Below are 24,293 nucleotides of genomic sequence, written 5' to 3'. Positions count from 1 at the left end.
ATTGTTTGTATTATTTGTACAATGTGTATTGTTTCTTCTCAGAATAAGGAAACAGCTAACTTGATAGTTGCCCACTCCCTATCTAAAACCTACTGGTCCTGCGTATGAGGTTGTGCATCATGAACGTCTGGCTGTTGCTGTGCAGTGTGGAGGTATCTATTCTGGCTGCAGTCTCAACAGACACATTTGATTCAAAATTGGACGAAGACTGGAAAAACTGGAAATCACAACGTGGGAACCAGTACACCAAGGTAAAAGGAGAGTCTGTACTATTCAGCTCATTCAGAATAAGAATGGACTGCACACAATTGACAGAGATTGAGAATATGTAGTTGCAGTCAATGAGAGGCATCTGCTGAGTGAAGTGACATTGAGAAAATATTGATCTTGAAATTCAATGGTATTCTACAAGTTTCTATCTTCATTAATGAACTGACCAAATACAAAGTGAATCAGCAGCGACTTGGTTTATCTTAATTTACTAGGATCCCGCTGCAGTCCTGTTGGATTTACGACAAAAAACACAAATCTGACTCTAGAAGATTAAGATCCATTCTTGGTGTTGAAGAGGCATTTGTAAGTGGGCATCTTGGAGACTGAGGGATGGGGGAGCCGTCTGATCTTTCCAAGCGGCCCATTCAATGAAGCATCTCTTTGCCGAAACCCAGTTTACTATGCTGGCAGCTTAACGCAGTTCTCTCACACAACAGGTTAAGAAGATACATACATGGACAGTAATTGCCCATGTAGTGGCCACAGTTGTTTTGCAAGGAATTCCATGCTTGCCACTGGCCTAATCTTGCTTCAGGCATGGACTCTTGTTCAGCTATTTAATTTTAATTCACTTTCAGCATGAATCTCTCAGACTGGCAGCTCGACAGGTTTTGCTGTGGGTGCGTTATGTTGAGTTGGGTCTGGGGAACCTGAGTAATCATTTTCACATCTGGGTGGGACGATGAATCCTGACAGGAAAATGTTATTTCAGATTTCACAAACCGTTTTCTAATGCTTCTGTATTATTTTATGAATGAAAGAAGCTGGAGTCTAATTATATTAACCTGTTTATTCAGGATGAGGAGAGCTACAGGAGAATGATATGGGAGGACAATATGAGATACATCGAACAACACAACCTCGAGCACTCATTGGGGAAACGCACATCTAAATTGGGAATGAACAAGTTTGGAGATCTGGTGTGTACAGGATATATCGTCTACGATCTATTTGATGCCGGTCATTGTGAAATTGTGAAGCTGGTACAAGGTTATATTCAGCTACAGGAGCAGCACTTGGTCATTTGGTCCCCCAAGCTGACTCACTCATTCAGTACACTCAATGACTGATCTCACTTTACTCCAATTTGTTGATTCCTTCCTTCTCATTCCAGGCTTCCATTACCCGTTACTCATCTGGAAATCAAAATAATCTCGCTCAAGTTTGAATATATTCAATGACTCAAGTCTCCATTTCTCTTTTGGAAGACAACTCTAATGACTGGCCATCCCCTGAATTTTACAATTTCTGCTCACTTGCATGATCATATTTTGTACAACTAATTTGCATTATACAGCACCGGCTGGCTGGAGCACACTCTATGGACGGCAGTCACACCATGGATACACCTCTGTGTTGTTGAGCCTTTATCGATGCTGTCTATTATGAAGTCTGGACGCCTGAGTTGCATTCTGTACTGTGGAGGCTGCTCCCTTCGGCTATAATATTCTTCTTGAGACTGCTGGATCTCTGCCTCTGTCCTACCTATTGCTGACTAAACTTTATCCACAGCAGATAAACTAACTTGCTTTCCAAACATATTAAAGAATAATCCTGCTCTCTGTATTATTGCTCCTCAGGACAGTTGGTCATTTCCCCTGTTCTCGGCACTTCAAACAAAATGTGACTAATGACATCAGCATTACACCAGCATCCCATGAATCGAAAAGAAATGATTTGAATTGAATTGACTTGAATTGAATTGAATTAGATTGAATTAAGCTGAATTCAACTTAATTGAATTATTTTGAGTCGAATTGAATTTAATGTGATGTGTACCAAGGCACAGTGAAAGGCTTTGTCTTGCGAACAATACAGGCAGATCACAGAGTTCAGTCACATAGATAAGTAAATAGTAGCGTCAATGTCTATGCCAGGACATTGTTCTGTACTCACCTTTACCATCAAGAAAAGCATCCTCTCACCATTAGCCCTGTCAAGCGCCTTCGAATCTTATTTGTTTCAGTAAGTTCAGCACTCCACCTTCTCATCCTTCATGAGGAGTGGGCACAGTCTGTCAAACTGTTTCTTTCGTGATAACTCTCTTCTTCGTAGGAATAGTTTTGATTAACCTGCTTCAACTTTCCTTCCAAATATTCCTCCGCAAAGAGTGAAATCAATGCTAATCACAGTGCCCTCTGTGCTGTCTGACTGACTTTGTCCAATCGCAACAAGACTTCCCCACTTTGATGCTGTCTTTGCTCTGCATTAATGGCAACTATATATTTTGCCTCTTTAATAACTTGCTGGACCTATGTGCACACAATGTTAATAAGTGAACAAACAGGCAACACTTTTTTTTAACCACAGGAAAGCCAATAGATTGTGTTCACTTGCAATTTTAAAAGACATTTCATGCAGGGCCACATCAGCTGTTGCTAAAGAAAATAAAAGATTATGGTGAAATGCGTAACATATTGGCATTGGTTGAGGATTTATTCGCTAAACAGAAAGCAGAGAATGGGATTATGGAAAGTGAAGACAGAAATAATCCTATTTTCCTTCTGGGATGAAGGGGAACAACTGCACCAAAGATTGTCCTGTGAGTAAAGACCAACCAGGTTGGGACTTTAGTGAATGGGGTTTAGAAGAATGACAGGTGATCCCTTTGAAATTTACATGTTCTTACTGGGTTTGACAGGGTGAGTGCACAGATGATGTTGACACGAATGAGAGAGGCTAGGACTTGACATCATCGAATTACAATAAATGGACAGCGTTTTGAAATCGAGATGAAGAGGAATTCCTTCTCTCTGAGGCCTGAATGTCTTTGCAGGAAGATAGTTCAGTGAAGAAAGCGTTTGTTATTCTCCCCTATATTTGTCATGTTATTGAATAGAGCTGTTGGGAGGTCATGTTTCTGTTGTGGAGGACATTGGTTAGGCCACGGTTGGTATATTGCGTGCAAGTCTGGTCTCATTCCACTCGCAAAGATGTTGTGAAACTTGAAAGGGGTCAGAAAAGATTTACAAGTATTTTGGCAGGACTGCAGGATTTGAGCGATAGGGAGAGGCTGAATGTAATGATGGAGCAAGGTGGAGGGGCCAATAGTCTACTCATGTTGCTATTTGTTATGTTCTTATGGGGGAGGAAACAATTGCGCAAACTGAGTAAGACAGCTGTAATGCCTGTCAACGGCATTGAGAGGAGTCCTTAGGTAAGGAAAAACGAAGATGTTACAAACACCCCAGTGGGTGGTGACACCGATGAACATGCAGTACAGGTGGAGAACCTGGGAAATGGAATGGAATCTTTGCAGATCGCAGGGTGTGAGGAGACGTAGTTCAACGTAACTGTGGGAGACAGTAGATGGTCTAGCCCTTAAATGGAAACACTAAACTCAAGAAAGGAAAGGAAGATTTTCAGAGATTCCAGGTGAAGTTGGAGGAAGGGTGGAAATTCGGAGTAAAATTGATTACTATTTCTAATTCTGGGTGAGAGTAGGAAGCAACAATCAATGCATCAGAGACAGAACTTTGACAGGGGTCAGAGTAGGACTGGAACAAGGCATGCTCCATATAGCCATCAAAAAGGCAGGCGCAACTCTGACTGTTGCATGTACCGAGGGCCACGCTTATTACTCAGAGGATGGGACATGTTCATTCCCCTTTCAAACCGACATGTATCCCTTTTTACCCATCAAAAAGAGACACCAGATGACTCACTACCAGTTTGCAAGCTGAGTTTGGTATGGAGATATCCAAAGTTCCTGATGATACGATATTTGATGATAGATAGCACCAAATTTGGTCCTTTTCTAACCATTCCAATCCAGTATCTTCTTGAAAAAGAGCAATTTCATTTTCGTACCTAAACCTAATAGTCCATGGGCAATGAGGCCAACTCAAGACCAACGTGTTACCGGAATTCAGATCAGGCCAGTGATGGAATGTGAAATCCTCCTGATTGGGAAGGTTCATCTCAAACACCAATAAACCCCACCAATCTGAGGTGAGTTAACCTATCCTTCCATGATGAAATTGACCTGTCAGGTTTTAATGATCATAGACCATTATCGAACTGATTCTTGCGAAATGAAACACATGTATAAAGCAATTGCCATTTTGGTAATTGAACGATCGAGCAGAGATATTTGAGCTGCTCGAGCCTTCTCACACAGCTTTTTATTGGATTGGGACGAAATGGATGGCCACTTATTTGCCTGCTGCTCACTTATTCAGTTAAAGATTAAACACGAGTAATGAATGCCCTCATTGCTTTCCCCGCACTTCATGCTAAAGTCAGCGATTATGTAGAATGTAGCTCTCTTACTTAATTGACACTTCTCCGACATAATCACCACTAAAAGTCAATCATTTCACCAATGTGTTTGAATTTTCAGACCAATGAAGAGTTCAATAAGCTCATGAATGGACATCGCCGAATCGAAGCTGTTAACATGACTGAAATTGAAGCTGATGAAACAGATGAAAGTAATGCATCTAAAGAAAGTTACTTTAAACGAAGAACTGCAACTGTTGACTGGCGAAGAGAAGGTTTAGTTACTCCAGTGAAAAACCAGGTAAACAAATCAGGAAAAGCTCTCAAGATTATTAAGTGCAGACATTAATTTCTCAACAGAATTGGACGTTTTGATCAGCTTGTCGGAATTGTTAGGAAAGGCTCCGTTTCAGTAGATCATTTTTAACACAAATTGCTTCTCCTGTTTTCTTGTTGCATTTGTTTCCTGGTATTCAAGGGAGCATGGTATATGTATCAATGATAATGTTCGTGCTTTTACTCATAATATCTAGAGAAATCTTACTGCAAAAACAAATTCAATGGTTAGATTTAATTGTAAAATTGAAGTCTACCAGTACAATTCCGCTGTAAAAAATATAAGTTCACATGTAAATTGGTACAACTCAATCATGGTAATGTTGCGAGCTGCAGTGCCAAGCTTCCCTGTGATACCATGTCCAGTCTTATTCAAAGAATATTCGATCATATGCTCGACACCCCAAATTTTAAAACCACATTCACTTCTGTTGGGCCTTGTACCTCTCTCAATCATTCTCTCCAACTGGACAAGGCTGAACGACAGGAGGTCAGAGCCTGCTGGTAATTATATGAAATATTGTGTACAAATGGGAGTTGTAAAAGATCGGATTATACTGTAATTCACTAAGTGTCAGTTGCATTGAATGTTTGGGTGCGAGAACACCATGAGGCTCAGTGAGATTTCTCACTATCGTTATCAAAAGCATCTCGGTAGCTCCGTCAATGCAGCTATAACATCCCACATATCCACTCCGAGTCTAATCTTCCCACACATTCTTCCCGGAGCAATTCAATAGATTCATGATTAGTGCCCGATATCCTGGGCGCTGACCCATCACGAAAAAGCTGCTGTGAACCAACATGAGCACGAGCATGGTAGCCTTGCCCTGCTCAGATAGGAATGTTTTCGAACAGGCCAGAGAATGGTACAGAAAAACAACCAACATTGCCATAAGAATGCTATGTGTCAGAAGCGCTGTGACCACCCACCTTCCCCCTCCGACTCACCCTATCCCAGCCTCAGCAGCCCCTCCTACCCAGATTCATGCTGTCACTGACATCTTCCTCATCTTCAAAACTAACATCGCATCGGAATTGCCAATTCACTACCTCGGAATAACTCCCGTCATGTACCAACACCAAGGGCCATGCCAAATTTAAATCTCTCTCTCAATCCTTCCCTTTCTGTCATTCCAGGAGATGAGAGAACACCGGAGGACAGAAAGCTCTTCGATTGGTGGAGAGGTGTCTGACACCAGATTCCTCAGCCTGTGAGGAGTAACTCCTGTTTCTCACAAGAAAACATGATACACCCACATTCTACTAGGCGAGTAAATACCACTCATCACTGCTTTGTTAGCACTCTGTCAGTCTCATTAATTCTTCAGTGTGTCTTTGCATTAGTCCCAGAAACATCTGTATCTCGTTTTCTGTCGGTTCCATCAGCATCTACTCTAGCTCCAGAGGGAAACAAGACACCTCCTTGTTCTCTGAGCATCAAAGTATTGCGGCCTCAGAGGAAATATCAGTAAGGCTGCGTCCAGCACACACCACCAGCTCCCTGGCAATGTGAGCTATTGAGGGTGTGGGAGTATAGTCTGGAAAGCCCCTCACTGTGTCATTTCCCACAGCACTCGGAGGGCTGCCAGCGACCCGGTACGGGCAGAAGAGACAGTGGTGTCGGCAAATATCTACATGTACCAGAAATCAGCAGATGCAGCAGACAGGGTTGTACACTTGAAAGACGACAGGGATGCAGATACATTGCGGGGACCCAGATACCCAATCAAATGAATCATCTAACCTCCAAGGACAGTTTGGGAGTTGCCATGAAGAAACAGGCCCAGCACCCTCAGCGTCTGCTAGCCATGGGCACTACGCTGTACCCCATCACCAATTGCTCCACAGGCTTGTAGTAGAGGTGCCACTTTCTAATCACAAGTAATAGGGACAGTGCCCTGCTGGAGGAGGAGGCACACACAGGTCACTACGAAGACCCAGACTCAAGATATCATAGAAGTGGTTGAGCCTCCACCTCCAAACTGCTGCCCAGTTCTGCTCAGCATTGTCAGTGCTCCCTCAGGCTCGCCAGACAAAAATGCTGAGAGGCTGACTGAACAAACCATTGCAGGGCTCACAGGCTGCAACAATGAGTCCGATCCTTCCTGCCCAACCTAGAAACTGGTATTCATTAAATCTGAGACAAAGAAGGAAAATGAAGTTTAGTGACAAGCGTGACAAACCTCGTACGTTATTTGCTCCTTTTCGATAAGTAGTATTAGCTTGACCTTCCACTTGGCTGTTTCTCTCTCGGTGGAGAGAAGTCTTAGTATAACTGCACCACCATGATGCCCAATGACATGTTCACATCGGACCAACGTGTGTACTGAGAGCTTGGTGTCGCATGTAGAAGGAGGAGGAGCAAGGTTTGCAGAGGTAAGGCTGTGCTGCTAACACCGTCACACCTCATCCAACGACTTGATGGAATCCCTACCCATCCAAGATTCATTTTATACACCATTGCAGATAGTGTTATCACCCATCCTCGCACACACCTGCAATCTCCCAGACCTCTCAACGCACAGTCCTCAGAGGTGAAGAATTGCAAAGTCTTCTTCCTGTGACAACAGTTCCCAATCCCCGAACTGGTCACTTTGTAGCCAAAAGACTGTTGAAACCAAGTCTCTGGATTGCAGACTCAAGGACAACTCCCCACCTCGGCACCAGACTGTGGTTTATCCCCGGACGGGGGACGAGCAAATGCCAGATGCCATCGTTCATGCTCAAGGCCCATACAACTGGAGCCTGTGCATCTTGCCCTGCGATGTTATTTGTTCTGATCGAACACCATGGTCGTTTATAACCAATCGGAAACAGCATTCATCCTGTCCCTCTCGGAGAGCTATGCTATGTTCCCTTGTAGCCAATGCATTTCGTGAACTTGTCAAGAGAGGAAATTGAATAATGAGACAAGTTTTGCTAGTAAGAAGACTTTTCAAAATCAAATAATCCTCTTCCATGTCAATGCTTCAAGTTGTTGGTCACTGCTATAGAAATCAGATCAGTCCTCCTGGGAATAACCCTAAGGACGCTGCTTGGCCCAAATACTGTCCCCGCCAGGCACTCAGCTCCAGTTTGGACCAGCTCGTGGAAAATTCTCCGACATCTTCAAAATCTCTCTTCTCCAAGCTGAAGTCCCAACCTGCTTCAAGAAGACCACCATCACCTTCGTAAGTGAGGAAACAAAACTCATGCATTGTTCCTTAATGAATACAGACCAGTGACCTCAGCACAATAATCATGAAATGCTTCGAAAAGCTGGTGAGGGTCCACATCAACTCCATTCTCCCTGCCTGCCTCAGTCACTTAAAATTTGCCTATTAAAGTAACAGGTCCACAATGGGTGAAATATCTCTCGCCCTGCACACCTTGAACATCTGGACAAGGGCACTTTTGACAGACTCCTGCTCATTGACTACCGCTCTGCCTTCAACACTCTTATCCTCTCCACTTTGAACTCAAAACGCTGTGACATTGGTCATGATTCTATCGTCTGCAACTGGATTCGCAGCTGTCTGACCCACAGATACCAATCATTGAATATAGGCAACTGCACCTTCTCCCGAATAACCTTCACCACTTGCGTCCCCAAATAATGAATGCTCAGCCATTTACTGTACTCCTTTTACACCCACGAATCCCGAACGAACACGATCTATACATTCACTGACGACAGCATTGTAACAGGAGGGAAATTTGACAACGATGGATGAAAAGGCAGAAGGGAGATAGAGGGATCATTTACGTGGTGCAATGAGAATAGCTTCTCTCTCTCTCTCAATTTTGGTAAAATGAATGAACACGCAATTGACTTCAGAAAGAAAGGAGAACAACACGCTTCCATCTACATCAATGGGAATGAGGTTGAGAGAATTGAAAATTTCAAATTTCCTAGGCTGACCATAATGGACAATCTTTCTGGAAAATACCATGTGTTTACAACAACGCCTCTTCTTCCTCAGAGAGCTCAGGAATTTTCACATGTGCACAAGTACCCTCACTAACGTCGGCAGTTGCACCTTTGAGCGCATACGGTCTGGGATCGGAAGGCCTGGTATGACAACTGCGAAGCTCAGGATCATAACAAACTACAGAAGGTTATGTGCGCAGCCCAGACCATTATAGAACCGAATACTCTATCAATGATCTCCACTTACACATCTCGCTGCCACTAAACGGCAGCCAACATCATCAAGGACCTACCTCATCCCGGTAATGTATTCCTTACATGCATTCCTTCAGGTCGAAGATACTGAAGCTTGAATACATCCACCAGCAGCTGCAGGAACAGCTTTTCCCCAGCTGTGATTAGACGGTTATGAGCCTGTCTTGCTCAAATCATACTGATCTTGCTGACATTGAATTTGCCTTGTGCCCACTCTCTGCAATGTACCATTTGTCCAAGTCTTTTTTGATCTCTTCATCCTCGCGTACTATCATGTGCCTATATTGCTCATAAACAAAGGGTTTCACTGTTGTTCGCGACACGTGACAATACATAAATCAAATCAAATCCGAACCCAGGCACACCGATATTCACAGATTCCATGCAATTCTGAGAAACTTGAACAAACATTTAGACTAAGAGCCTTAGTGTGAGAATGTGTTCCAAATGAATTTAGATGCAAACTGGATATCGTTTTTCGATCAATATGATTTAATGTGGTTATATTTCTGTCAACACTAGGGTCAATGTCGTTCTTCCTGGGCTTTCAGTGCAACTGGTAGCATAGAAGGACAGTGGGCAAAACGGCATGGAAACCTGGTTTCTCTCAGTGAACAGAATCTGATTGACTGCCGACACGTACCTAGCTGCTCTGGTTCAACCGCATTGGACGCCTTTGACACAGTGATTCAATTTCAAGGCATCAACTCTGCTGAAACTTACCCTTACATAGGAAAGGTAAATCCCCAAGACTTCTCGTAAGATTGTGGTGGAGTCGGGATTCATTCTCATTTCGTTTTATTTTATTTCTTCGGTCCTGTCTGTGTTCGCTTGTAAGTTTTCTTGGAGTTTATTTTAATTACCTCTTGGTGAAGAGCAGCGAAACCTGTGAATGTGTCGAGCAGCATGGACTCACAACGGAGATAGCCGAGAGAGTTTGGTTTCCTGATGGCTCCTGTCCTGACGATAATTCATGGCTGCTCAGGCGGTGATGAGTCTAAATCCCTGGCAGTGTACATATCCAGTACAGTTTCGTGCAGGCAGCAGATGAGCTCTGTTTTTGTTCATGGCAATATCTGTATCTATCATAGATTCACAAAATTAGCTGTGCAGGTGAGTCTAGGATTTTTGCAGCATCTGCATCCAGCACAGATTCATGGAGGTAGGGTGCAAGTGGGTCAGTTTGCTGTCAGTGTCTGCATCCAGCAGAGGTTCATGGAGGCAAAGCGGAGGTGAGTTTTGTTTCCTATCAGTATCTGTATCCAGCTCAGATTCATGGAGGCAGAAAAGGTGAGTTTGGTTTCCTGTCATTACTGCATCCATCATCGATTAATTGAGGCAGAGTGAAGATTAGTTTGGGTTCTGTCAGTATCGTTGTCCAGCGCAAATTCATGGAGAGAGGGGAAATGTGTTTTCGGGTTCCTGTCATGATCTGTACCCAGCACAGATTCATGGAGATTAGGAGAACGTGAGTTTGGGTTCCTGTCAGTGCAGGTCGCCATCACAGATTCATGGAGGAAGCAATGCAGCTTCGGCCCATTACAAGATCCGGCAGCAACTGCAGTGACTGCATTAATAAGCGATATCTAAAGCAGCCTCGTGGTAACAACAGAATCGTGTTTGGACAAATGTCATGCCCAGCAGCATCAGTGCCATCTACTTTGCTGATGTCCATCAAGACCTCCTTCTAACCAAGGCATCAGCGGAGTCAAGATGCTGCCAAAGATTGGGCGACTTTCATTCCGACGGTGATAGAGAAGGGGACACATGCCTGACCAGCATGTCCATGATGGAGCACTGAGCAAGGACTATATAATCTTTCCGCACTCCAAGTCATCTCAACCTTATCTTGGAATGCTCTCCTACATCTTGACACAACACCTCGTACAATGTGTCTGAGGAGTTAAGAGTACTTCCATTTCTGTGAATTAATGCTCACCATTCCCACAGTTCAAAGATGTGGAGGTTGGGGGATTGTCTATGTTAAGCTAACTATAGTGCGCATGGAATTATAGGTTACGTGTGTAAGCCCTGGGAGACGTAGTGTTCCAGGGATACGGTAGAGTCGAATGGGCACTTTCTACATTCTGTGGATTCTCTGATACTTGGATGTGACGTTCAGCTGAATCAACGGAACATTCAGCATGTTCTGTCCTTCAGACGGTGACGTGCACCATCCACTACAACAGTTAACATCCTAACACAGCGAAGGACAGATCTGAAGAGTCAGGAATAAAGGTAACTATTTTAGTCTGTCTCCTTCTCCCATGTACCCCATTGGGCTGGTCAGTCACTCTAATTTTACATGAAAAGGAACAATTTACGTTTGGACTGTGAGAGATAAGAAGTTATAAACGTTTGATAAGAAATCTTCGAATTATGTGCTCAGGTCGTTGGTAGGTCTGTGTGTAAATATGATCCTTTGTTAAGAGAGATGTTTACTCTTTAGGAATGTCATTTACCGTGCAACTTCCTGGGTTGACATTTGGCATATTGTGCTGTAATTAAGAAACTTGGCTTGAATCGATACTCAGAAGTCTTTTTTGCGTAATTTGCTTTACGGTTGATGTTGTTCTTCCAGAAGCCGTTGTTGTCTTTCTACACATCACAATTGCCCCGAGTATTGGATTTGATTGGGATCAGCCTCTTGCTTGCAAATCCCAGCTCTTTGTCTCAATGCCACACAGTTTCACCTTGTTCTTCAGTTCACTCTTCAAGCACTTACCCCAGCTCTTCCACACTTTCATGTCTGGACTCATTGTAGATTACTTGTGCGTTATTATCCAGGACAGCTGTCGCTTTTGTTTTGGGTTTGTGCCAACACTGTTGAATTGTTCCTGAGGCCACGCAGACTTTAAGTTCATTGTCTGCCTATCCACTCTGTACTCCAAACTCCAGCGTTACATTGGCCAAATAAACAACTGAACGAAAGAAACACTCTCTTCATATGACAGAAATACATGATCTGGTGACTGGGCAGCACTCTAAACTAAACCTATTCTCTGGCTATGTTTTATGGAGGTGATGGCCTCTCACTCACTGGCTGGCAAGTCGACATTGACAGAGTCTCCTCTTTTCATGAAGCGCCAGTGTACCTATTGTCATTCGGACACTGAGCTGGACAAGAGAAGGGCTTTGCACAAATGACATCACCAAGGAGTGGTCATTACCAGCCAGAGGCCAGTGGCCCTGCTCAACAGGAAGGCAGTAACATTGCGTACAACAACAACCTGAGGCCTGGCAGTGATCTTGGGTAACAGACCAACAGTAAGTGATTGAGTGAGAGGAGTGGAGGTGACGATCACAACACAGCTTTGTGTAGGAGTGAGTTTGGCTGGGGTGGGGTGTGCTGCAGTAAGGTCACATATCAGCAGGTGTACCCTTCCTCAACTGGTACTTGATATTTCCAGACCGCTAAATCTACAAGCAATTCTGAACACACTTTCATGTCGCTGTCCTCTCATGTTGAGCACCTCACTCACCGCTGAATGAATTATATTGGCATTGGGATCAGAACTGCTCAGTATTATAAATTGCCAATTTGGCAGCCTCAGTTTGAACTCCAGCACGAATACTCGGCTTGTGATTCATGACACCTTTAGTCCCTAATTTACACTCCACATTTGGGGAAACGACATGATCTCAAGTGTTAAAGTGAGGATGACACCCCTTTCCATTAAGGCATGACGTGACATCAAGGAGCCCAAGAAAATCTGGAGTGAATGGGAATGGGAAGAAAAAGTTCCTTTAGTTGTAATTATATCGAACACACTGGAAGGTGTTTGCAGTTATTTGATGTCTTTCTGCTCAGGACATGTCGATCGGAGTTCCTCAGTGTAGCCTTCTTGGTAAAGCCATCTTCAGCTGCTTCGTCACTGGTCTTCAATACAAAAGGTACGCAGGGGGAATGTCTACACGATTGTCAGCACCATTTGAATTTATCATATTTTGAAGAAATCTGTGTCCAATGCGGCAAAGTGTGGACAATATCTCCACTTGCGAAGATAAATTGCAAATAACATTCTTACCAGACAAGTGCCAGGCAAAGACATAATCCAACATGGGAGAGAATTTAACCATTACTGAATTGCACACTATCAACATCTCTGAAGCCATTCCATCAACTAAACAAAAGGCAAGGATATGGTGAAATACTTCCACTTCCCTGGATGACTGCAGCTCCGACAACAAAGAAAGAAACAGTTATTTTATTGGTTGTCTCCTACAGACATTAGAAAGATTGGGCAGTAGATCTTGGAAACGTGCAGATATAACAGAATTGCTGATAAGGGTGATTTGAAATTCCACAATATTAATTGGAAAATCCGTTGTGCAGATTATCTGGATGGAGATGTTTTTGTTCGGTGTTTCCAGGAAGTATTCCTGACGCAATAAGTAGATATGCCGACTGGGGTGGCCATATTGGATTTGGTGCGAGGCAATTCGCCAGGCCAGGTGCCAGATAACTCAGTGGCAGAGCATTTTGGTGACAGAGAGCATAAATGCCTCAAATTTGAGGTCGCCATGGGGAGGAATGGAAACTGACTTTATGAGAGGGAATTTAATCTGGGGACGGGATGTTTTACTGCTCTTAGACAGGACCTGTAGAGTGTACATTAGGAAAAATTGCTTTACGGAAATGCACAACAGAAATGTGGAGCATTTTTTTGCTATGTTGAATAACTTTGTCCCAATGAGACCGGTGTGGAATTGTAAAGGGAAGGAGCCCTGGATGACAAGAGTAGAAGAGAATCTGTCGCATATTTTGAAGATTACAGGGTCGAAAGGAAAGAACGCAAAAATGGACGGCGGAAAACTGGTTGGGGGCATGAGAAAGCCCTGGCGGGAAGGATTTGAAAAAAATCCAAATGTTTTGCACACGTTCATTTGGAATAAGAGAATGATCTGAGCGAGCATAAGCTGGATCTAAGCCAGTGGAGGGAACTTAAGCACTGAGCGTGGCGAGGTAGAGAAGAAGCAAAATGAGTTTTTTTGCTTAAGTATTCATGAGACAGAGGGAGCTTGATGTTAGAGAGAATACTGTGGAAGAGCTTAATAGGCTTGAGCAGATTGATATTAAGAATGTGGATTTGGTGGAAATTCTGGAAAGCATGAGTATGATTAAATCTCGAGGGCCAGATCAGATATATCCACATTTCCTACGAGAAGTGAGGAATTAGGTTACTGCACATCTGGGAATGATCTTTGAATCCAACCTCTCCATAGTAGTTATTCATGTTTGGAGGGAGGCATATATTGTACTTCTCATCAGGGAAGTAAATAGGGAAAAAACCTGGAAATTACTGTATGGTAGGTTTACGTCTGTGGTCAGCAAGGTACTGAAAAATGTTCGCAGATATAGGATTTTGGATTGTTTGGATAAAGATTTTGGATTAAGGAATGTTGTTTTTTTTTATAAATGGCTTGGATAAAGAAGTGGAAGGTAACCAGAGTCGTGTACCCAGGAAAAAGGCTGTCAGGAGAGGTCATACGTTTATGGCCACTGGAGAAAGCAAAGGGAAGATATCAGAGATTGGTTATTTCCACAAAGAGGTTTTGATGCGTGGACTGCACTGCTAGCTTTGTTAGTAAAGTTAGAAATATTAAGAATATTTAAGCGACCGCTGGTCAAGCACATGCACGGCAGCAATTGGAGAGGTGTGTATTTAGGTTGATCTTAGATTAAGATAAATATTTGGCACAACATTGGGGTCTGAAGGGCCTGCAATGTGCTGCACTGATCAGTGTTCTATGTTTTGACACTGAGTAGTTTTGACACCATCCAGGTCATTCACTCCATTTGTCTGGCATCAAAGCCACAAATATTACTTACCTTCAATATCATCACAAAGTGATAGCAGTATGAACAATCCACGAGCTACAGTTGTGAAGTTGACTGATGGACTGTAGACAGAACCTTCCAAACCGAAGGCAACTTCCGCCAAGGAGGGTAGTAGGTACAATTAACACCACCCTCTGCAACATCCCCTCAAATCACTCACCATCCCAGCTCAGAAATTTATTGTCATTCCGTCACCGACTTTGGGTCAAAAGCCTTGAACTCTCTCTCGAACAGAATAGTACCGATCAAAAATTCTGCAAATGTTCTGGCAAGGCAACTCATCACACCTTCTCCAAGCCAGGTTTGAATGAACGCTGACGCAGTCTGCCACAACTACATTTTAAGCCATCTTGAATTTAAATCTGGGTGGATGTGGCAATTCATCCTGCTACACACACCCACCCATTTCGATATCTCTCCCAGTATCAATCTCACCCCAGAGTTGGCATCATGTTCTGCCCTGTGTCCTGAAACTGAAGTAACTGCAACATTGTTGAGAAGTAATTGAAAATTATTGACCAGAATCTTTACTCCATCAGAGAGTAGCAAAATCAGCACATTTATAATTGTCCAATTTTCGTTTAAACACGGGCATTGAGACCATACTTTAGACAATCAATATATTCCATCATTTCCATCATGCAAGAATTTACAGAGAGGCTGAGGGGTGCAGGTGTATAATTCACTGGAAGTGGAGCCGAGGATAGATAGGATGGTGAAGGAGGCATTTTGCGTGGTTACCTTTATTGTTCAAAACATTGATACAGGCATTGGGACTTCATATTGCAGCTGTCCAGGACATTGGCGAGGCCACTTTTGTAAAACTGTACATGAGTTTGGTTGCTCTGTTAAAGGGGGGATGTTGTTAACATTCACAGGGTGCAGAAAATATTGACAATGATTTTGCTGGGATTGGGTTACAGTTATCGGGAGAGACTGAATAGGGTGGGGCTTTTCTCCAAGCGGAGGAACAGAGGCAGAGTTATCAAGGTCTATGAAATCATGAAATACATGAATCGGGTAAAGAGCATAATGCCTTAGCCATGGGATCGGAGTCCAAACCAAGAGAGCAGAGCCTTAAAATGAAAGGGGAAATATTTGAATAGGCACTGAGACTAATACAAATTAATTGTAATCCAATGACTCGAATGATGTCACTATTGACGGTTTGGGAAACGTTTATCTGCATGTGAAGAATTTAATTCACTACTGTATGATCACAAGTTTCAGATGAGTCGACTGAAAACTGTGAAGGGCCTCAACTCTTTCTAATGTTGTTTCGGTATGAGCTAACGAGATGGTGAGCTTGATTGGGATATTGATTTGTCAAGGCAAAGTACTTTTTTTTTATTTTCTCACATTTCAAGTCGTTTGTCATACCATTGCTTGGTCTCAGTGTAGAATGTTTCGAATACATTGAGCAATAAACATTAAGTTTGACACAAGAAAACCCTAAAAATGATCTGAGTTGTAACTGTCTCGCGCCGAGTTTCATGAATGTATGGAAAGACCTCCCTGAAGAAGTGGCGGAGGCTGGTACAATTACAAAATTAAAAAGGTACGGAGATGGGTATATGGATTGGAAGTGTTCAGGGCCAAGTGGTCGCAAATGGGAGTACAATACGTCAGGATATGTGACGGGCGTGGACGAGTTAGAAGAAACAGTTTGTTTTCGTGCTAGGTCACGCAAAATGTGCCTTTTTCTAAACAAATAGTGAACAAATATCGCACAGATTTGGGAAACTAAATTGGCTGCCAAAGTCGGAATGCAGAAACGAGTCAAGCAAAGAAAAAATAACTTTATTATGATCTTAATGAGTATTCCTTTTGAACATTTTATTTAAAATTTAGCCTGGAGACTACTGCAGATTTGAATCAGATAAAATTGCTGCTAAAATCACTGCCCACAAATGGGTTTGGGGAGGCGAGGCAGCATTGGAACAAGCAGTGAGAGAGATAGGACCGATAACTGCTGTGATTAATGCAAGTCTGAAATCCTTTCAACATTATAAAGGAGGTAAGTCGCAGAGTACTGTATGATGTCTTTCAATCAGATTATCGACTGTTCAAGAAAAGGTATTAGAAATCATAAATCTACAGACACATTTACAGTTACTATTTTGGTATTAATATTACTGCAAAGTTCACCATGGACCATGACCCTTATCCTTGTTCCTCCCTACACTCCTCTCGTGTTACATGCCGTCCAGTTCTGTCAGATATCATCTCGTTAAAGCTAGACTATGCTACAAGGTGAGCTCATGAATGGTAATGAGAAATGGACCTGCTCCCATTCGGAGTGATGTAAATAGCTCAAAACGTTGTGCTATAGCTAAGAGAACTGACGGTGAGGTGTAACTGTCCTGATGTGCTGCTGAGTGCCTGCACATGTCAGCGTTTTATTGATTGTAAACCGAAGACGCTACAGTCACTGTATCTGGATTAAGAGGAAGGGCGAGACCTTCGACTTGAAATCTCTTGGCCTCCTCTGAGAGTCTTTCACTCTCTGCTCCACCTCTTCTCTCAGCAGCTGTTTCTATTCTGTTCTTGATCTCCTCTCGTGTGGCGACTCGAGATGACTTGCAAAGACGGTGGTCTGAACAGGGAGGTGGACGCCTGCACAGCTTCCTTGTGATGATGACACAGGTCGTCTCCATGTGCAGGACTATTCCCTATTGACTCCATCAACATTTCAAATCACAAAGCACTTCTACTGTACAACCCACAATTGGAGACAAACCCGAAAAATACTGAATGCAGAGTGGAGATCCTTCATTACCCCAGGTGTAGGATTTTGTAAGTTAACAGAATGTGTTAACACACATGGCAGCAAACCGATATTTCACACGGTCAGGTACCATGTTCAGTGTCTTCTGCACATGTCTGGTAAATTATTTCTACACCGAAAATAATCTCAGCAAGATATAAAAACAACAGCAAAAATTATTAAAAAATGGAAGAATGTAATCAAGGTCGGACCTTCAATTGGAAAACAGATAGTCTGTGATTGGGTGGAACAAGGAAATTAAATAAGAAAAGGGATGGTGGTCCAGTGCCAGCCGGAATGGACAGGAGACAATTAAAGAAGGTAAAGAAATGTATGCAGAAAGTTTCAGGGCCTGAGGGAGTGTTATTTTAAAAAAAAAGAGACCTCGGGGCCCGCGTGCATAATTCCATGATTTTGGAGTCACACGTCGACAGGGGAGTGGAAGCAGCATTCGTCAGTGTATTGAGTATATGCTTTGCGATGTCATGTTCCAGCTGCAAAGGACATTGGTAAGGCCAGTTTTAGAATTTTATGTTAAAGTCTGGACTTTCTGCTGTAAGAAAGATGTTGTTAAATTTGAAAGGATCCAGAAAATATTTACAAGGACTTAGCAAAGGTTGAAGTATTTGAGGGTTAGAGTGAGGCTGAATTGAGTCTAGCTTAGAGTTTTGCTGCAGAAGCACAGCAGCACAGGCAGCATTTGAAGAGGAGGAAAATCAAGTTTCGGGCACCAGCTCTTCCTGATGAAGTCGATTTTCCTCCCTCCTCAGATCCTGCCTGACCTGCTGTGCATTTCCAGCATTAGTCTAATCTGGACTCTGATTTCCAGCATCTGTACTCCTCACTTTCGCCCGAGGCTGAGAAGGCTGCAGCCTTGTTCGCTGGTACGACAGAGACTGAAGGGTGAGCTTATGGAGGTTCATGAACAATAATGGGTATGGGACGAATAAAGAGGAGGAGAGTCCAAAGCTAGAGACCGTACGTTTAAGGTGAGAAGGAAAAGATTTAAAGGTATCTGAGGAGCAATGTTTTCACACAGAGCATGGTACGTGTCTGGAATGAAATACCAGAGGAAGTGGTGGAGAGTGATACAAATACAACATTAGAAAAGACATCTGGATGGGTAGATGAATAGGAATGGTTTACAGGGATATTGGCCAAGTGCTGAAAAATAGGACGAGATTGCTTGAGGATATGTGCTCAGCATGGACTATTTCGATCGACCAGATCGAAGCATTTCTACGCGATAAAGGTCTATGACTCTGAAGGATGTGCCGAGAGGAAGTGAGAATGGCGGAGGCGATGTCATTGGGAAACATTAATTTAAGTCAACAGATGTAATGGTGCAGAGTGAGGACGATCAATTTGAAGACAGTTAGTACAAACAGACATGTCAGTGCTCATTAAACAAAGCTAAATTAAGACGAATTAAATGTTTCACAGATAAACCATTTAATATGTGTCTCCTTACAGGAGTTTACTATGATGAAAATTGCAATGGATATGTAACCGATGAAGTGCTGGTGGTTGGTTTTGGAATTGAGGATGGAATGAAGTATTGGCTGGTTAAAAACAGGTCCGTACTCTTTGAAATAACAAACACCTGATCACAGACGGAGAAGGGACAGTGGCATGGAATGAATTTCCTGTCTCTTTGCTGCAACCTGTATATCTGTTCAGCGAGCACGTAACTCTGTGTTTATCCAGAAGTGAATGCTTAATGGTTGTGCTGTCTGAGATGATATCTAAAACTATGTCTGAGTCCGGTGTCCCACCATCAAGAAACGCTGCACTTACAAGTATACCTTTCTTGACTGAAGTATTGCTTCATAAAGAGGCAGGCATCAGAGTGTCATTATTCCTGAATCACAATCATTTTTTAAACTTACCAGTACAAAATAAAAACATACTGTTAAAATTAACAGCTATGCACAACAAAAAGCAATTTACTGGGGAATTGGGCGGCAAAGTCAGATCCCAAACCCAACTGTCCAACCTGTTCACAGGGAAACAAGGACAAAGTTCGAATCACTTGTCACTAGAGCACTGATGGGATCAGATTAACAGCCCCAATTCTGGAACATAAAACATAGAGCTTTACAGCCCAGTACATGCCTTTTAACGCTCGATGCTGCGCCGACCTGTGGAATCAATCTGAAGCCCATGTAATGAACACTATTCCATTCTCGTACATATGCCTGGTCAATGACCATTTAAATATTCTGAAATGTGGCAATACCTCTACTGTTGCAGACAGAGTTCCAAGCCCCTACAACAATCTGAGGAAAGAAACTACCACTGACACCTGTCCAATATCTATCTCTATGGATTTTAAAGCCCTCCTGCCAGCCATCGCCATTCAAGGGAAAAAAAAGCCTCTCTCTATCCAACCTATCAAATATTTTCATAAACTTATGTGTCTCAATTAATTCACCTCTCAAACTTTTTCCAAACGCAAACAGCCTTAACTCCCTCAGCTTTTCCTTTTACTATCTCCCTCCATTACTGGCGATTTCCCAGTAAATCTCATCTGAACCCGTTCCAAAGCATGCACATTCTTCCTGTAATATGGTTACCAAAACTGTGCATATTACCCAGAAAGTGGTTGCAACAGAGTTTAGTACGGCTTGAAGCATGACCTCCTGTTTCTGAAACTGAATCCCCTTAACAATCAAAGCTAACACGCCAAATGCCTTCAGTTTGGAAGGAATCCAATGTAATGGGCGAATGTTCAGATTCGTGCTTGTGTAGATGAGCACAGAGATCTCGATGTCGAGGTACATCGATGTTTGAATGTTGCCTAACACACCCGATCAATCTGGGAGGCAACATTCAAACATCGATGTACCTCGACATCGAGATCTCTGTGCTCATCTACACAAGCACGAATCTGAACATTCGCCCATTACATTGGATTCCTTCCAAACTGAATCACCTCACACTTTACCACGTTAAACTGCATTTGCCACCTTTCGTCATAGCTCTGCAGCTTATCTACTTATCTCTGCAATCCATACATCCTTAGTAACTGTCCACAACTCTAACGAACGTAATTTCATCCGCATATTAATCCACCATCCTTCTGTGCTCTCATTCAGTTCATTTCTATAAAAATCAACGAACAAAAGTGGATCCAAAAACTGATCCTTGCGGTACATTATTAGTAACTGAACTGTAGAATGAATATTTTCCATCAACTATCACCGTCTGTCTCCTTTCAGCGATTTATTCCATGAGGCGTCGCTGGCTGCTGTTATTACAATCACGGCAGCCATATTTGGAAGAAGCAGTCACATCTTCAGGTCCAGACTGGATACAAAATTTTTGATTAAATAAGTCCTGTGGTTCGGGTGAATATACACACACACAGACACACACACAGACACACACACACACACACACACACACACACAGACAGACACACACACTGACACCTACACACATTTCTACATGATTTCCCAGAATTCCCAGAAGAAACAGTATGTGGGTAGCTTATAAAAAATACACATTGTTGTTTAATAAGGTAGATAGTATTACAATGTAATGGGTGCTGGAATAGTTTGGTAAAGCTGGAAATGTGATTTGGGCAGGGTAACCGGATATGGAACAAATTTTAAGGCCGAAGTATCCTTGCAGTTTAGGAGACACTGGATAACCTGTGCCCAAATCAACTCATGCTCTGCATAGACTCGATCCAGTGGCAGGCAATCTCCAAACGATGATGGTAAAAAAAAACTGAGAAAATCTCATCTTCCATAAGGCAAGAAGGAAATCTCCAAGAGGCCATATTTCAAGCTCTCACTCGTCCCTATTCACTTTCCCCTTCATATCTACTACAGCTGCAGACCTATTCCTGATATTGATCTCACCTCACGTCATTTTAAATGTTGTAGTGAGTCCATACGTACTGTACAGATCAGCAATTGATGCAAAAGGAAACAATTGTCTCTTTCCAGCCTGATGCAAATTATTCTTTCCAACTCATTGTCTAGCTCAGTAATTCCAGAATTCAGTCCCTATAATAATTCCAATTGTATACCAGAGTTAAAACAGCTGCTTCTCCAAACATGTCCCATTTATCAGAATTTGATTCTAACACCAATCGAATTTCTTCTTTTCCAGCTGGGGAACAGACTGGGGTGATGACGGGTACATCAAAATTGCTAAGGATAGAGGTAATCACTGTGGAATTGCCAGTTTTGTGCGGTACCCTATCGTGTAACGAGCCAACTGATAAGACAGAGCTTCATCAATCCCAGCTGAATGAAAACCGGACCATTTCTGATAATGCTGACTCATTCAAGGACATTGCTTTAATTGTCTGCTGCAAATTTAAAAAGTGAAATAATAACGATGTTTGCACATTTCTATCGCTTCATATAAAACCAATGGCATTGTCTGATTGATACATATAGCCACTGTAAATGATAGAATAAATAAATTCTCCAGCTTGTAGAAGACAATAATCTGCATGTACTGCTGATGACCAACAATATAATAAAGGCTGCCAGCAATCATTTTCAGAGGTTGTTTGTTCCAAAGGAATGTATTTAGCTTTGTGCCTAATGAATTGTGTTGACTGCTATGAAATATCTTGTCCAAACATGTTGTAGACAAATGCACAGAACATGTGAAGAGTCTGTGTTTTTTGACAACAGCACCGTTACTGAATAAATTCAATGGGGTTGTTGAGGACATTAAGGCTTAATTGAACAGAGTCTAACCAGAAACTCTCCTGGAAACATGTTAAGCTGGCCAGACTGTAGAATGGGAGTGTCCCGATGAGATTCAGTTCAGACAAATGCGAATATGCAATTTCATCTATTGATTGGCACTGAATGGAAAAACTGGAAAACTGAGTACTTTAAGTATGACAAAGCAATACTGGTGGAGAATCGTAAATGTCAAAAAGAGGTCACACACAGATCTTGGAAATAGACGATTACTGGTTTATTTCTGACGATATCATGGGTAAGAGATATTGCTAGGAGTGGTACAGCATGGACATACTGCACAGATAATTCCAGGATTCTTTATCCCGTGCTGTAGATACAAATAGTGTGCATAGTTTTACATCCGTGCTCATCGTCATGCATTGTTAATTCCAAGACAATATGAATTAAATTATATTGAATGGAAAACAATGTAATTGTAACAGGGGTGCCCGTTCCTCGTCTAGTGCAGATGCTCATCTCCAGTATCCTCGTTTCAATGTTCATGCAGGGTGGTGTGCAACCTTCCGTCGTATCAGGTGTCAGTCAGTCTAGGGAGGCTTTGTGGGGTTCAGTACTTGAGGAGACTGGGGATGTCCTCACATCACTTCGATAGAGATGATGCTATTGTGAGCTAGGAATACTGTTGTCAGATCATCTCAGGAGTGTATTCATTGAGTCTGGAAGCTGTTTAGAAAATGGCTTGTTTTGCTGTTTTGTTACTGAGCTCGTTGTCGTCAAGTTGAGGTATTTTGTGTATGTTGTGTTTAGTTAACAACCGACATGGCTTCTGCAATCAAGTAGTGGCACGCAGAGTAGTTCATTTTCTTTTCTCCGACAATTCCTCCTTTTTTTGTTTTTGTCTGAGAACTGGGTTTGAGATGAAGAGGGTGTGTCGCAAGAACCAGAAGGTTATCTGACGCCGTCGGGGCAGCATCAGTTGGGTTGTATATGGAGTACGAGTCCAAAGCTGCATATTCCGTGTCGGTTGCAAAGTGATTGTTCGAGTGGGCCTTCATTGATGCATGGTAAGGGGGCGGGGTAGCACCTTGGAGGACAAACGCTGGCGATTTAAACGCATTTTAATATCCATGCAACAAGTGCGATATCGACAATGATAGTAATGACGAATATGAATCCCGGTCGCAAGGCTGTGCTCCAGGACAACTGTCACAGTTCTTGCCCAGTTCCATAGGTCCCATTTGGTTTTTGGTTGAGCAGTACAGCGGTAGTGCATTGGATACGCCAGGCTGGGTTACTGATGTCCTCACTGGGGTTGGGTAATTAAGTGCAGCAATTGGAAACGATGAGGGTGCATGCGCCCACTTTCTCGAACAGCAGATAGTCGTGGATCATCCAGTTTTGCAGGGTGCCATTGGGGATGCCAACAGTCTTGAAATTCAGCTGGTCGTTGGCTACCTCCTGCAAGGTGGGGGCCAGCTGATGAGTTTTTGTTTTGAATCGAGTGGTTGCATAATTGGGTGAAATGATAGAGAGAACCAGGTCAAGATCGGTGAGGATAATGTGATATGGTGGTGGCGCAAAGGGAAATACAGGGAATGATATGCAAATGAGACTGCAAAGCATATACAACATAACAGCTCCTGGGTCAGGATAATGAAAGGTAATGTTTGGGGCCACAAATAGCATAGATACCATTATAGATTTTCAAATTGTCGGTCTGGAACTCTCTCTAGGTTTTGGTGAAGGTGGCATTTTGGATGGTAACGTTGAGGACGTGAAGGATCAGTAAACTGTCTTCTCCTGTGGACCACCTTGCTGCGGGAGTGAGGAGCAACGAGTTCATGCACTGGCGCCAGCCGGCATTCCATCTGATTGGATGGCTGTTTTTGAGGATGTAGATTACAGGGGTTTGCACTGTCTGGTCGAGTCTGTGAGGGGTAGTGCCGGAGTATCGTTGGTAAGGTTGCATAAGCGAAGACCCATCCCTAAAGTTTGTTTAATGGGTACCCT

General features: G+C 42.8%; 1 protein-coding gene across 1 annotated transcript; it reads left to right on the top strand.

Annotated features, from left to right (window-relative positions):
- The first annotated feature begins 1,109 nt into the window (after window positions 1-1,109).
- LOC140466500 (procathepsin L-like) lies at window positions 1,110-22,124 on the top strand. Its single transcript, XM_072561981.1, has 8 exons — window positions 1,110-1,256; window positions 4,616-4,795; window positions 9,521-9,736; window positions 12,810-12,892; window positions 15,695-15,860; window positions 16,692-16,857; window positions 19,081-19,183; window positions 21,730-22,124. Exons 1-8 carry the CDS (start codon window positions 1,110-1,112, stop codon window positions 21,827-21,829), a joined length of 1,161 nt encoding a protein of 386 aa, XP_072418082.1. The 3' UTR covers window positions 21,830-22,124.
- Window positions 22,125-24,293: the final 2,169 nt, after the last annotated feature.

This window comes from Chiloscyllium punctatum, chromosome 43 (genome assembly GCF_047496795.1).
Source record: "Chiloscyllium punctatum isolate Juve2018m chromosome 43, sChiPun1.3, whole genome shotgun sequence".
NCBI lineage: Eukaryota > Metazoa > Chordata > Chondrichthyes > Orectolobiformes > Hemiscylliidae > Chiloscyllium > Chiloscyllium punctatum.
The sequence above is the reverse complement of the archived record's forward strand: the minus strand, read 5'-3'. Positions and strand labels throughout refer to the sequence as shown.